Below are 16249 nucleotides of genomic sequence, written 5' to 3'. Positions count from 1 at the left end.
CCAGGATGCTACTGGAACATCCGGGTTGCTACTGGAACCTTCAGGATGCTACTGGAACCTCCGGGTTGCTACTGGAACCTCCAGGATGCTACTGGAGCCTCCAGGATGCTACTGGAACCTCCAGGATGCTACTGGAACCTCCAGGATGCTACTGGAACCTCCAGGATGCTACTGGAACCTCCAGGATGCTACTGGAACCTCCAGGATGCTACTGGAACCTCCAGGGTGCTACTGGAACCTCCAGGATGCTACTGGAACCTCCAGGATGCTACTGGATGCTACATAGTCTTATTTACAAGTTTCATTTCCTGATAGAAGTCACTGACAGCTCTGTGCTTTCACTGTATTTCAGCTGCTTTCACCTGACTGTAGTTGCTTGGGCTACTGGAGGTACCGTCAGGAGCTACTGACAGCTACTTAAAAGTTCAGTAAGGTACCTTGTTGTTGTATTTGCAGATGAGAATACAATAGGCGAGGGTGGAGGAGGAGGAGGAGGGAGACTAGAAATACAGCAGCAAGTGAACGAAGAGCTACAACAGCAGCAGCAACAGCAGCAGCAACAGCAGCAGCAACAGCAGCTGCAACAGCAGCTGCAGAGTGAGGAGGAGGATTCCCAGCAGCAGGACTCACAGGAAGAGGAAGGGAATGAGGAGGAGGAGGAGGTTAGGCATGGAGGTGGAGGCAGCAGCTGGATGTCTCCTGCCTCACCCCGTCTCCATCTGTATCATCCACGTGAGTCATCCACTCCTTGTTCTTCATTCATCCAACTCCTATCCCTTTCCTACCACAACTGTTACCACCACTACTACCACCACTACCACTACCACCACTACCACTACCACCACTACCACTACCACCACTACCACTACCACCACTACCACCACTACCACTACCACCACTACCACTACCACTACCACCACTACCACTACCACCACTACCACTACCACCACTACCACCACTACCACTACCACCACTACCACTACCACCACTACCACTACCACCACTACCACTACCACCACTACCACTACCACCACTACCACTACCACCACTACCACCACTACCACTACCACCACTACCACTACCACCACTACCACTACCACCACTACCACTACCACCACTACCACTACCACCACTACCACTACCACCACTACCACTACCACCACTACCACTACCACCACTACCACTACCACCACTACCACCACTACCACTACCACCACTACCACTACCACCACTACCACTACCACCACTACCACTACCACCACTACCACTACCACCACTACCACTACCACCACTACCACTACCACCACTACCACCACTACCACCACTACCACTACCACCACTACCACTACCACCACTACCACTACCACCACTACCACTACCACCACTACCACCACTACCACTACCACCACTACCACTACCACCACTACCACTACCACCACTACCACTACCACCACTACCACTACCACCACTACCACTACCACCACTACCACTACCACCACTACCACTACCACCACTACCACTACCACCACTACCACTACCACCACTACCACTACCACCACTACCACTACCACCACTACCACTACCACCACTACCACTACCACCACTACCACTACCACCACTACCACTACCACCACTACCACTACCACCACTACCACTACCACCACCACCACTACCACCACTACCACTACCACCACTACCACTACCACCACTACCACTACCACCATCGACATATCCCCATAGTGCAACTTGTATGGTTTCTTCAATATCTTTTTTCAATTATTATTATTATTCTTTATATGAGGAAGTGCTAAACTCGTATGGTGTCACACAATCCCAAGGGAAAATGGAAGATAATGAGGTTTGATCTAAGGAACGGGAGGAGTGTTATATCCACAACCCATCTCATCGTAATGTTAGGGTCACTGACGTTGATCTCCAGTTCAACCCTCTCCCCTCCATCGCTCGCTTCCTTTACCAGGAACTGAACTGCGCCAGATCTTCCTGCATCTGTTGGTTGATCATTCTTAACATCCTCTGCAATAAATGAAGGATCAACTACAACTGCACCAATATGGTCAGACATGGCATCTGTGACTGAGTTTCACTTGCTAAGCAAGTGTGGAGAGGTGGGGGGGGTGAACTCTTGTATGGTCAAGGACCATCTTGCTAGTGGCTCAGTAGATTGTCTGTTCTGGAACAAGGATATTAGTGGAGCATGATGTGTCAAGACGTGGACTGGGTACTGGCAGGTGGTACATTATCTTGGGAATGTTTTAAAGTCCGAACAATAGTTAATTCTTCCTGCTTAGTTACAGAATAGTCTCGTTCAGCCTTGACTAGCTAATGTAACTGTAGTACCACACCTGTAGTACCACACCTGTAGTACCACACCTGTAGTACCACGCCTGTAGTACCACACCTGTAGTACCACACCTGTAGTACCACACCTGTAGTACCACACCTGTAGTACCACACCTGTAGTACCACACCTGTAGTACCACACCTGTAGTACCACGCCTGTAGTACCACACCTGTAGTACCACACCTGTAGTACCACACCTGTAGTACCACACCTGTAGTACCACACCTGTAGTACCACGCCTGTAGTACCACACCTGTAGTACCACACCTGTAGTACCACACCTGTAGTACCACACCTGTAGTACCACACCTGTAGTACCACGCCTGTAGTACCACACCTGTAGTACCACACCTGTAGTACCACGCCTGTAGTACCACACCTGTAGTACCACACCTGTAGTACCACACCTGTAGTACCACACCTGTAGTACCACACCTGTAGTACCACGCCTGTAGTACCACACCTGTAGTACCACACCTGTAGTACCACACCTGTAGTACCACACATGTAGTACGACACCTGTAGTACCACACCTGTAGTACCACACCTGTAGTACCACACCTGTAGTACCACACCTGTAGTACCACACCTGTAGTACCACACCTGTAGTACCACACCTGTAGTACCACACCTGTAGTACCACGCCTGTAGTACCACACCTGTAGTACCACACCTGTAGTACCACACCTGTAGTACCACACCTGTAGTACCACACCTGTAGTACCACGCCTGTAGTACCACACCTGTAGTACCACACCTGTAGTACCACACCTGTAGTACCACACCTGTAGTACCACACCTGTAGTACCACGCCTGTAGTACCACACCTGTAGTACCACACCTGTAGTACCACGCCTGTAGTACCACACCTGTAGTACCACACCTGTAGTACCACACCTGTAGTACCACACCTGTAGTACCACACCTGTAGTACCACGCCTGTAGTACCACACCTGTAGTACCACACCTGTAGTACCACACCTGTAGTACCACACATGTAGTACGACACCTGTAGTACCACACCTGTAGTACCACACCTGTAGTACCACACCTGTAGTACCACACCTGTAGTACGACACCTGTAGTACCACACCTGTAGTACCACACCTGTAGTACCACACCTGTAGTACCACACCTGTAGTACCACACCTGTAGTACCACACCTGTGCTGATGGCGTTAACCTTTAAAATCTGGGAACTATAATAAAGGAGCAGAAGTCAGGTTATCTTTTAATATGTGGAATAATCTGTGTTGATGGAAAGTCCAAGTGAATGGAGCATCTTTCTTTTAAGCATTTCCATCAGAGGAGCTGCAATAGAAGAAAAAAATGCAACAAAACCTGCATAGAAACCTCCTAAGCCTACAAATGATTTTATGGCATCAACAATTTTTGTTGTAGGAGAATTTTGTACATCAGTTACTTTACTTTGGTCAGTCATAACACGTCTAAGCATGACTACGTGACCGAGAAACCCTGATCTCGGATTTAAGAAACTGACATTTAGAGATGATTATCTTTAGACTGGCTTCTTCAAGATTATCAAGTACCAAATCTAGTTTCTTGAATGAGTTTCCACATCTTTTAACATGATTACATTACCTAACTACACCGTGAGGGCGTTACCTATGAGGCTTCTAAAAAAATATTCGTCATTACACTTGACAATGTGATAGGGGAGGAACGAAGTCCAAATGCCATTTTCAGGAAATGGTAGTGATCTGTAGGGGGTAGGAAAATTCTGTTAGTTGTTGGTTGTCCTCATGGAGAAGGACTTGCCGAAACCCCTGTAGCAAGTCTAAGGGAAAGAAAACCTTATTATCCCCTATACTGCATAGTTAGCCACTAGGAACAGGAGGTAGAAAATGACGTGGGATTGTTTTAACATTCAGCTTCTTAAAATCAATCTCCAGGCACTTGGTACTGTTTTCTTGGCTACTAAAATCACTGGCACATTCCAGGATGAATTACTGTGTGTGATGACGCCATCAAACATCTCGTTCACTAACTTCTCTTCAATACAAACTTGAGAATGTGGTAATCTGTATATAAATAGGCCTAGCATCAGGCTCAAATTCTATAGCTTGTCTTTATTTGCTTAATTCCGAACCCGAACCTGACAATCCTGTGTGACGGAATATGACAAGGAAACATTGCCAGCTTGTGTTCCCACTGTGTAACTATCGTAGAGAATAGTGTAGCAACACACTGCTGGTGTTCCCACTGTGTAACTATCGTAGAGAATAGTGTTGCAACACACTGCTGGTGTTCCCACTGTGTAACTATCGTAGAGAATAGTGTAGCAACACACTGCTGGTGTTCCCACTGTGTAACTATCGTTGAGAATAGTGCAGCAACACACTGCTGGTGTTCCCACTGTGTAACTATCGTAGAGAATAGTGTAGCAACACACTGCTGGTGTTCCCACTGTGTAACTATCGTAGAGAATAGTGTAGCAACACACTGCTGGTGTTCCCACTGTGTAACTATCGTAGATAATAGTGTAGCAACACACTGCTGGTGTTCCCACTGTGTAACTATCGTAGAGAATAGTGTAGCAACACAACGCTGGTGTTCCCACTGTGTAACTATCGTTGAGAATAGTGCAGCAACACACTGCTGGTGTTCCCACTGTGTAACTATCGTAGAGAATAGTGTAGCAACACACTGCTGGTGTTCCCACTGTGTAACTATCGTAGAGAATAGTGTAGCAACACACTGCTGGTGTTCCCACTGTGTAACTATCGTAGAGAATAGTGTAGCAACACACTGCTGGTGTTCTCACTGTGTAACTATCGTAGAGAATAGTGTAGCAACACACTGCTGGTGTTCCCACTGTGTAACTATCGTAGAGAATAGTGTAGCAACACACTGCTGGTGTTCCCACTGTGTAACTATCGTAGAGAATAGTGTAACAGCAGACTGCTGGTGTTCCCACTGTGTAACTATCGTAGAGAATAGTGTAGCAACACACTGCTGGTGTTCCCACTGTGTAACTATCGTAGAGAATAGTGTAGCAACACACTGCTTGTGTTCCCACTGTGTAACTATCGTAGAGAATAGTGTAGCAACACACTGCTGGTGTTCCCACTGTGTAACTATCGTAGAGAATAGTGTAGCAACACACTGCTGGTGTTCCCACTGTGTAACTATCGTAGAGAATAGTGTAGCAACACACTGCTGGTGTTCCCACTGTGTAACTATCGTAGAGAATAGTGCAGCAACCCACTGCTCGTGTTCCCACTGTGTAACTATCGTAGAGAATAGTGCAGCAACACACTGCTGGTGTTCCCACTGTGTAACTATCGTAGAGAATAGTGTAGCAACACACTGCTGGTGTTCCCACTGTGTAACTATCGTAGAGAATAGTGTAGCAACACACTGCTGGTGTTCCCACTGTGTAACTATCGTAGAGAATAGTGCAGTAACACACTGCTGGTGTTCCCACTGTGTAACTATCGTAGAGAATAGTGTAGCAACACACTGCTGGTGTTCCCACTGTGTAACTATCGTTGAGAATAGTGCAGCAACACACTGCTGGTGTTCCCACTGTGTAACTATCGTAGAGAATAGTGTAGCAACACACTGCTGGTGTTCCCACAGTGTAACTATCGTAGAGAATAGTGTAGCAACACACTGCTGGTGTTCCCACTGTGTAACTGTCGTAGAGAATAGTGTAGCAACACACTGCTGATGTTCCCACTTCGTAACTATCGTAGAGAATAGTGTAGCAACACACTGCTGGTGTTCCCACTGTGTAACTATCGTAGAGAATAGTGTAGCAAAACACTGCTGGTGTTTCCACTGTGTAACTATCGTAGAGAATAGTGCAGCAACCCATTGCTCGTGTTCCCACTGTGTAACTATCGTAGAGAATAGTGTAGCAACACACTGCTGGTGTTCCCACTGTGTAACTATCGTAGAGAATAGTGTAGCAACACACTGCTGGTGTTCCCATTGTGTAACTATCGTAGAGAATAGTGCAGCAACCCACTGCTGGTGTTCCCACTGTGTAACTATCGTAGAGAATAGTGTAGCAACACACTGCTGGTGTTCCCACTGTGTAACTATTGTAGAGAATAGTGTAGCAACAGACTGCTGGTGTTCCCACTGTGTAACTATCGTAGAAAATAGTGTAGCAACACACTGCTGGTGTTCCCACTGTGTAACTATCGTAGAGAATAGTGTAGCAACACACTGCTGGTGTTCCCACTGTGTAACTATCGTAGAGAATAGTGTAGCAACACACTGCTGGTGTTCCCACTGTGTAACTATCGTAGAGAATAGTTTAGCAACACACTGCTGGTGTTCCCACTGTGTAACTATCGTAGAGAATAGTGCAGCAACACACTGCTGGTGTTCCCACTGTGTAACTATCGTAGAGAATAGTGTAGCAACACACTGCTGGTGTTCCCACTGTGTAACTATCGTAGAGAATAGTGCAGTAACACACTGCTGGTGTTCCCACTGTGTAACTATCGTAGAGAATAGTGTAGCAACACACTGCTGGTGTTCCCACTGTGTAACTATCGTTGAGAATAGTGCAGCAACACACTGCTGGTGTTCCCACTGTGTAACTATCGTAGAGAATAGTGTAGCAACACACTGCTGGTGTTCCCACTGTGTAACTATCGTAGAGAATAGTGTAGCAACACACTGCTGGTGTTCTCACTGTGTAACTATCGTAGAGAATAGTGTAGCAACACACTGCTGGTGTTCCCACAGTGTAACTATTGTAGATAATAGTGTAGCAACACACTGCTGGTGTTCCCATTGTGTAACTATCGTAGAGAATAGTGTAGCAACACACTGCTGGTGTTCCCACTGTGTAACTATCGTAGAGAATAGTGTAGCAACACACTGCTGGTGTTCCCACTGTGTAACTATCGTAGAGAATAGTGTAGCAACACACTGCTGGTGTTCCCACTTCGTAACTATCGTAGAGAATAGTGCAGCAACACACTGCTGGTGTTCCCACTGAGTAACTATCGTAGAGAATAGTGTAGCAACACACTGCTGGTGTTCCCACAGTGTAACTATCGTAGAGAATAGTGTAGCAACACACTGCTGGTGTTCCCACTGTGTAACTATCGTAGATAATAGTGTAGCAACACACTGCTGGTGTTCCCACTGTGTAACTATCGTAGAGAATAGTGTAGCAACACACTGCTGGTGTTCCCACTATGTAACTATAATAGGGAATACTGTAACAACACACTGCTGGTGCTCCCACTGTGTAACTATCATACAGAATAGTGCAGCAACACACTATTGGTGTTCCCATTGTATAACTGTCATATAGAATAATGTAGCAACACACTGCTAATGCATCTATGTTATATGGTGTGTTACATAGTGTGTTAAATAGTGTGTTAAATGGTAAGTTATATGGTGTGTTACATAGTGTGTTACATGGTGTGTTACATGGTGTTACATGGTGTGTTACACAGTGTTACATGGCGTATTACATAGTGTGTTACATAGTGTGTTACATGTTGTGTTACATAGTACTCACCTATTTGTGGTTGCGGGGATCGAGTCATAGCTCCTGTCCCGCCTCTTCACTGATCGCTACTAGGTCCTTTCCCTGCTCCATGAGCATTATCAAACCTCGTCTTAAAACTATGTATTGATCCTGCCTCCACTACGTCACTTGCCAGACTGTTCCATTTCCTGACAACTCAATGACTAAAGAAATACTTCCTAAAATCTCTTTGACTCATGTGAGTCTTCAACTTCCAATTGTGACCCCTTGTTTCTGGAACCTCATACCCTCCATCCGGGACCCCGAAGCCAGGCCACCATCTGGAAAAGACCCGGGCCGGGACAAGACCGGCGAACCTACTACATGCATCTCTGGAACATCATCCTGTCTCTGTCCACCTTTTCAATTCTCGCAGTATTTTGTATGTCGTTATCATGTCTTCCCTAACCCTCCTGTCCTCCAGTGTCTTCAGGCCGATTTCCTTTAACCTTTCTTAACATTCCCTTTGGACTTTCTCTAATTTCTTGACGTGCTTGACCAAGTGTGGGTTCCAAACTGGTGCTGCATACTCCAGTATGGGTCTGATATACACGGTGTACAGAGTCTTGACCGATTCTTTACTGAGGTATCGGACGCTATTCTCAGGTTTGCCAGGCGCCCATGTGCTGCAGCAGTTATCTGATTGATGTGAGCCTCAGGAGATGTGCTCGGTATTATACCAACCACAAGATCCTTTTCCTTGAGTGAGGTTTGCAGTCTTTGGCCGAATAACCTATACTCTGTATGTGGTCTTCTTTACCCTTCCCCAATCTTCATGACTTTGCATTTGGCGGGGATAAATTCAAAGAGCCAGTTCCTGGACCAGGCTTGCAGCCTGTCCAGGTCTCCTTGTGGTCCTGCCTGATCCTCATCCGATTTAATTAATTCTCCTCATTAACTTCACATCATCTGCAAACAGGGATACTTCTGAGTCTATCCCTTCCATCATGTCATTCGCATATACCAAAAACAGCACTGGTTCTAGGACTGACCCCTGTGGGACCCCTCTCGTCACAGGCGCACACTCTGATACCTCATCACGTACCATGACTCGTTGTTGCCTGCCTATCAGGTATTCTTTGATCCATTGCAGTGCCCTTCCTGTTATACGCGCCTGATCCTCCAGCTTTTGCACTATCTATTGTGAGGATCTGTGTCGAAGGTCTTCTTACGGTCCAAGAAAATGCAGTCTACATACCGTTCTCTCTCGTGTCTTACATGGTGTGTTACATGGTGTGTTACAGGATGGGGAATGCCAGTGGTGTACGGTGCAGCTGCCTACCCAGTACGACGCCGTCGCTCCGTGCACTCTCCAGCACGACGTCCTGACCCTCGAAAGGTGTACGTATTCCAGCCAACACTCCTTGTACTCTAACGTTCGATTGATGTTCACAAGGTGTTCAAAATGTGTTCAGATCCCCTAGTTTTCGTATGACGTACAGAAGGTCCTTAGAGAGTGTTATGAATATATATTCGTAAGGTACTCAAAATATGTTCAGAACCCCTTGAGTTCACCTTCACCTGAGACCCTGACTCTCTCCCATACAGGCCCCAGGTGCCACTGAAGGTGCTGAGGGCAGGTCAGCGACACAAGCGTGACCTGAGGCGCTACAGACGTGACCTGGCAACAGGTGGTGACCTGGAGAAGCTTCTATCAGATGTTGATGTTGTTGAACTGCTGGCCATGTTGGCCCGACCCCCTCACCGTGGCCAGGGTGGCTACGGAACCGTCACTTATGCTCCAGCACCACCCAGGTACATCACTGTACCACCCAGGTACACCACTGTACCACCCAGGTACATCCTTGCCACCCTTGTGCTACCCAGGTACACACCTCTACCACCCAGGTACACCCCTGCCATCCTTGTGCAACACAGGTACACTCCTGTACCACCCAGGAACACCCTTGCACCACCCAGGTACACCCCTGCCATCCTTGCACTACCCAGATACACCCATGTACCACCCACGTACAGTGCTGTACCACCCAGGAACATTCCTGAATCACCCAGGTACACTCCTGTACCACCCAGACACACTCCTGTACCACCCAGGTACACTCCTGTACCACCCAGACACACTCCTGTACCACCCAGGTACACCCCTGTACCACCCAGATACACCCCTATACCACCCAGGTACACTCCTGTACCACCAAGGTACACTCCTGTACCACCCAAGTACTCTCCTGTACCACCCAGACACTCCTGTACCACCCAGATATACCCCTATACCACCCAGGTACACCCCTGTACCACCAAGGTACACTCCTGTACCACCCAAGTACACTCCTGTACCACCCAGGTACACTACTGTACCACCCAGTTACACTCCTGTACCACCCAGGAACACTCCTGTACCACACAGGTACACTCCTGTACCACCCAGGTACATTCCTGTATCACGCAGGTACACTCCTGTACCACCCAGGTACACTACTGTACCACCCAGGAACACTCCTGTACCACACAGGTACACTACTGTACCACCCAGGAACACTCCTGTACCACACAGGTACATTCCTGTATCACGCAGGTACACTCATGTACCACTCAGGTACACCCCAGTACCACCCTGGTACACCCAAGTACACCCCTGTACCACCCAGATACACCCCTGTACCACCCAGGTACACCCCTGTACAAGCGGGTACACCCCTCTACCACCCAGGTACACCACTGTACCAAACAGTTACACTACTGTACCGCCCAGGTACACTCCTGTTCCACCCAGGTACACTCCTGTACCACCCAGGAACATTCCTGAATCACCCAGGTACACTCCTGTACCACCCAGACACACTCCTGTACCACCCAGGTACACTCCTGTACCACCCAGACACACTCTTGTACCACCCAGGTACACCCCTGTACCACCCAGATATACCCCTATACCACCCAGGTACTCTCCTGTACCACCCAAGTACACTCCTGTACCACCCAGTTACACTCCTGTACCACCCAGACACACTCTTGTACCACCCAGGTACACCCCTGTACCACCCAGGTACACCACTGTACCAAACAGTTACACTACTGTACCGCCCAGGTACACTCCTGTACCACCCAGATACACCCCACTACCACCCAGGTACACACCTGTACCGCCCAGGTACACTCCTGTACCACCCAGGTACACTCCTGTATCACCCAGGTACACTCCTGTACCACCCAGGTACACACCTGTACCGCCCAGGTACACTCCTGTACCACCCAGGTACACTCCTGTATCACCCAGGTACACTCCTGTACCACCCAGGTACACTCTTGTATCACCCAGGTACACTCCTGTACCACCCAGGTACACTCCTCTTCCACCAAGGTATACTCCTGTACCACCCAGGTACACTTCTGTTACACCCAGGTACACTCCTTTACCACGCAAGTACACTCCTTTACCACCCAGGTACACTCCTTTACCACCCAGGTACACTCCTTTACCACCCAGGTACACTCCTTTACCACCCAGGTACACTCCTTTACCACCCAGGTACACTCCTGTAACACACACGTACACTCCTGTACCACCAAAGTACATTCCTGTACCACCCAGGTACACTCCTTTACCACCCAGGTACATGCCTGTACCACCCGGAACACCTCTATACCACCCAGGTATACTCCTGCACCAACCAGGTACACCCCTATACCACACAGGTACACGCATGTACCACCCAGGTACACTCCTGTACCACCCAGGTACACCCGTGAACCACCCAGGTACACGCCTGTACCACCCAGGTACACTCCTGTACCACCCAGGTACACACGTGTACCAACCAGGTACACCCGTGTACCACCCAGGTACACCCGTGTACCACCCAGGTTCACCCGTGTACCACCCAGGTACACCCGTGTACCACCCAGGTTCACCCGTGTACCACCCAGGTACACCCGTGTACCAACCAGGTACACCCGTGTACCACCCAGGTTCACCCGTGTACCACCCAGGTGCACCCGTGAACCACCCAGGTACACGCCTGTACCACCCAGGTACACTCCTGTACCACCCAGGTACACCCGTGTACCAACCAGGTACACCCGTGTACCACCCAGGTACACCCGTGTAACACCCAGGTACACCCGTGTGCCACCACCACCATTACCATTACCACAACTACCACCACTACCACCATTACTACTACTAGCACTTCCAGGACTACCACTACCACTTCCACCATTACCAGAACCACTACTGTCACTACCACCACTTCCACTACTACCACTACTACCACCACTACCACTACTACCACCAGTACTACAACGGCCACCATGACCTCCACGACCACCACGACCACCACTACCACCACTATCACCATTACCACTCCTACCACCACTACCACCACTACAATCACAACCCCCACTACCACTACCCCTACTTCCAGCGTCCCGTTAACACCTACCACCACTACTAGCGTCCAATTAACACCTAGCACACCTACCAGCGTCAAAATTAACACCTACAACCACTACCAGCACCCCACTAACACCTACCACCACTACTAGCACCCCACTAACAACTACCACCACTACCAGCGTCCCACTAACACTAACCACCACTACCAGCGTCCCACTAACACATACCACCACTTCCAGCGTCCCACTAACACCTACCACCAATACCAGCGTCCCACTAACACCTACCACCACTTCCAGCGTGCCACTAACACCTACCACCACTACCTGCGTCCCACTAACACCTACCACCAATACCAGCACCCCACTAACACCTACCACCACTACCAGCGTTACACTAACACCTGCCACCACTACCAGCACCCCACTAACACCTACCATTACTACCTGCACCCTACTAACACCTACCACCACTACCAGCGTCCCAATAACACCTTCCACCACTACCAGCGTCCCACTAACACCTACCACCAATACCAGCGTCACAATAACACCTACCACCACTACCAGCGTCCCACTAACACCTACCACCAATACCAGCGTCCCACTAGCACCTACCACAAATACCAGCGTCCAACTAACACCTACCAACACTATCAGCGTCCCACTAACACCTACCAATAATACCAGCGTCCCACTAACACCTACCACCACTTGCAGCACCTCACAAACACCTACCAACACTACCAGCACCACACAAACACCTACCACCAGTACCAGCGTCTCACTAATACCTACCACCACTACCAGCACCCCACTAACACCTACCATCACTACCAGTACCCCACTACCACCTACCACCACTACCAGCACCCCACTAACAATACCACCACTACCAGCGTCCCACTAACACCTACCACCACTACCAGCTCCCCACTAACACCTATCACCACTACCAGCACCCCACTAACACCTACCACCACTACCAGCGTCCCACTAACACCTACCACCACTACCAACGTCACACTAACACCTACCACCAATACCAGCGTCCAAATAACACCTTCCACCACTACCAGCGTCCCGCTAACACCTACCAGCAATACCAGCATCACACTAACACCTACCACCACTACCAGCGTCCCACTAACACCTACCACCAATACCAGCGTCCCACTAACACCCACCACCACTACCAGCACCCTACTAACACCTACCACCACTACCAGCACCCCACTAACACCTACCACCAATACCAGCGTCCCAATAACACCTTCCAACACTACCAACGTCCCACTAACACCTACCATCAATACCAGCGTCCCACTAACACCTACCACCACTACCAGCGTCCCACTAACACCTACAACCAATACCAACGTCCCACTAACACCCACCACCACTACCAGCACCCCACTAACACCTACCACCACTACCAGCACCCCACTAACACCTACCACCACTACCAGCGTCCCACTAACACCTACCACCAATACCAGCGTCCCACTAACACCTACCACCAATACCAGCGTCCCACTAACACCCACCACCACTACCAGCACCCCACTAACACCTACCACAACTACCAGCACCCCACTAACACCTACCACCACTACCAGCGTCCCACTAACACCTACCACCAATACCAGCATCCCAATAACACCTTCCACCACTACCAGCGTCCCACTAACACCTACCATCAATACCAGCGTCACACTAACACCTACCACCACTACCAGCGTCCCACTAACACCTACCACCAATACCAGCGTCCCACTAACACCCACCACCACTACCAGCACCCCACTAACACCTACCACCACTACCAGCACCCCACTAACACCTACCGCCACTACCAGTGTCCCACTAACACCTACCACCAATACCAGCGTCCCACTAACACCCACCACCACTACCAGCACCCCACTAACACCTACCACCACTACCAGCGTCCCACTAACACCTACCACCACTACCAGTGTCCCACTAACACCTACCACCACTACCAGCGTCCCACTAACACCTATCACCACTACCAGCGTCCCACTAACACCTACCACCACTACCAGCGTCCCACTAACACCTACCACCACTACCAGCGTTTCCCTAACACCTACCACCACTACGAGCGTCCCACTAACACCTACTACCACTTCCAGCGTCCCACTAACACCTACCACCACTTCCAGCGTCCCACTAACACCTACCACCAGTACCAGCGTCCCACTAACATCTACCACCACTACCAGCGTCCCACTAACACTTACCACCACTTCCAGCGTCTCACTAACACCTACCACCAGTACCAGCGTCCCACTAACACCTTCCACCACTAGCAGCGTCCCACTAACACCTACCACCACTACCAACGTCCCACGAACACCTACCACCACTACCAGCACCCCACTAACACCTACCACTACTACCAGCGTCCCACTACCACCACTACCAGCGTCCCACTAACACCTGCTACCACTACCAGCGTCCCACTAACACCTACCACCACTTCCAGCGTCCCACTAACACCTACCACCACTACCAGCGTCTCACTAACTCCTACCACCACTACCAGCGTCCCACTAACACCTACCACCACTACCAGCGTCCCACTAACACTTACCACCACTTCCAGCGTCCCACTAACACCTACCACTAGTACCAGCGTCCCACTAACACCTTCCACCACTAGCAGCGTCCCACTAACACCTACCACCAGTACCAGCCTCCCACAAACACCTACCACCACTACCAGCGTCCCAATAACACCTTCCACTACTACCAGCGTCCCACTAACACCTACCACCATTACCAGCACCCCACTAACACCTACCGCCACTACCACCACCCCACTAACACCAACCACCACTACCAGCCTCCCACTAACACCTACCACCACTACCAGCACCCCACTAACACCTACCACCATTACCAGCACCCCACTAACACCTACCACCACTACCAGCGTCCCACTAACACCTTCCACCACTACCAGCACCCCACTAACACCTACCATCACTAGCAGCACCCCACTAACACCTATCACCATTACCAGCGTCCCACTAACACCTGCCACCACTACCAGTACTCCACTAATACCTACCACAACTACCAGCGTCCCACTAACACCTACCAACACTACCAGCGTCTCACTAACACCTACCACCACTACCAGCGTCCCACTAACACCTACCACCACTACCAGCGTCCCACTAACACCTACCACCACTACCAGCGTCCCACTAACACTTACCACCACTTCCAGCGTCCCACTAACACCTACCACTAGTACCAGCGTCCCACTAACACCTACCACCAGTACCAGCCTCCCACGAACACCTACCACCACTACCAGCGTCCCAATAACACCTTCCACTACTACCAGCGTCCCACTAACACCTACCACCATTACCAGCACCCCACTAACACCTACCGCCACTACCACCACCCCACTAACACCAACCACCACTACCAGCCTCCCACTAACACCTACCACCACTACCAGCGTCCCAATAACACCTACCACCACTACCAGCACCCCACTAACACCTACCACCACTACCAGCGTCCCACTAACACCTTCCACCACTACCAGCACCCCACTAACACCTACCATCACTAGCAGCACCCCACTAACACCTATCACCATTACCAGCGTCCCACTAACACCTGCCACCACTACCAGTACTCCACTAATACCTACCACCACTACCAGCGTCCCACTAACACCTACCAACACTACCAGCGTCCCAATAACACCTTCCACCACTACCAGCGTCCCACTAACACCTACCACCATTACCAGCACCCCACTAACACCTACCGCCACTACCACCACCCCACTAACACCTACCACCACTACCAACCTCCCACTAACAACTACCACTACTACCAGCGTCCCACTAACACCTACCACCACTACCAGGACCCCACTAATACCTACCACCACTACCAGTGTCCCACTAACACCTACCACCACTACCAGAGTCTCACTAACACCTACCACCACTA

General features: G+C 49.9%; 1 protein-coding gene across 4 annotated transcripts in view; it reads left to right on the top strand.

Moving 5' to 3' along the window:
* LOC128685480 (uncharacterized) overlaps window positions 1-16249 on the top strand; it is a 49964-nt gene that overhangs the window by 22385 nt on the left and 11330 nt on the right. For all 4 annotated transcript variants that reach the window (XR_008406509.2, XM_053772038.2, XM_053772036.2 and 1 more), the window contains exons 4-6: window positions 457-732; window positions 9130-9226; window positions 9434-9640. Coding sequence is in view for 3 of the 4 variants with exons in the window: in XM_053772038.2 (XP_053628013.1) it covers window positions 457-732; window positions 9130-9226; window positions 9434-9640 (580 nt within the window). In the remaining variant the exon portion in view is untranslated. The remainder of the gene's footprint in view (window positions 1-456; window positions 733-9129; window positions 9227-9433; window positions 9641-16249) is intronic.

Source organism: Cherax quadricarinatus, chromosome 8, assembly GCF_038502225.1.
Source record: "Cherax quadricarinatus isolate ZL_2023a chromosome 8, ASM3850222v1, whole genome shotgun sequence".
Classification (NCBI taxonomy): Eukaryota; Metazoa; Arthropoda; class Malacostraca; order Decapoda; family Parastacidae; genus Cherax; species Cherax quadricarinatus.
Note: the sequence above shows the minus strand (reverse complement) of the source record. Positions and strands in the feature narration are given on the sequence as shown.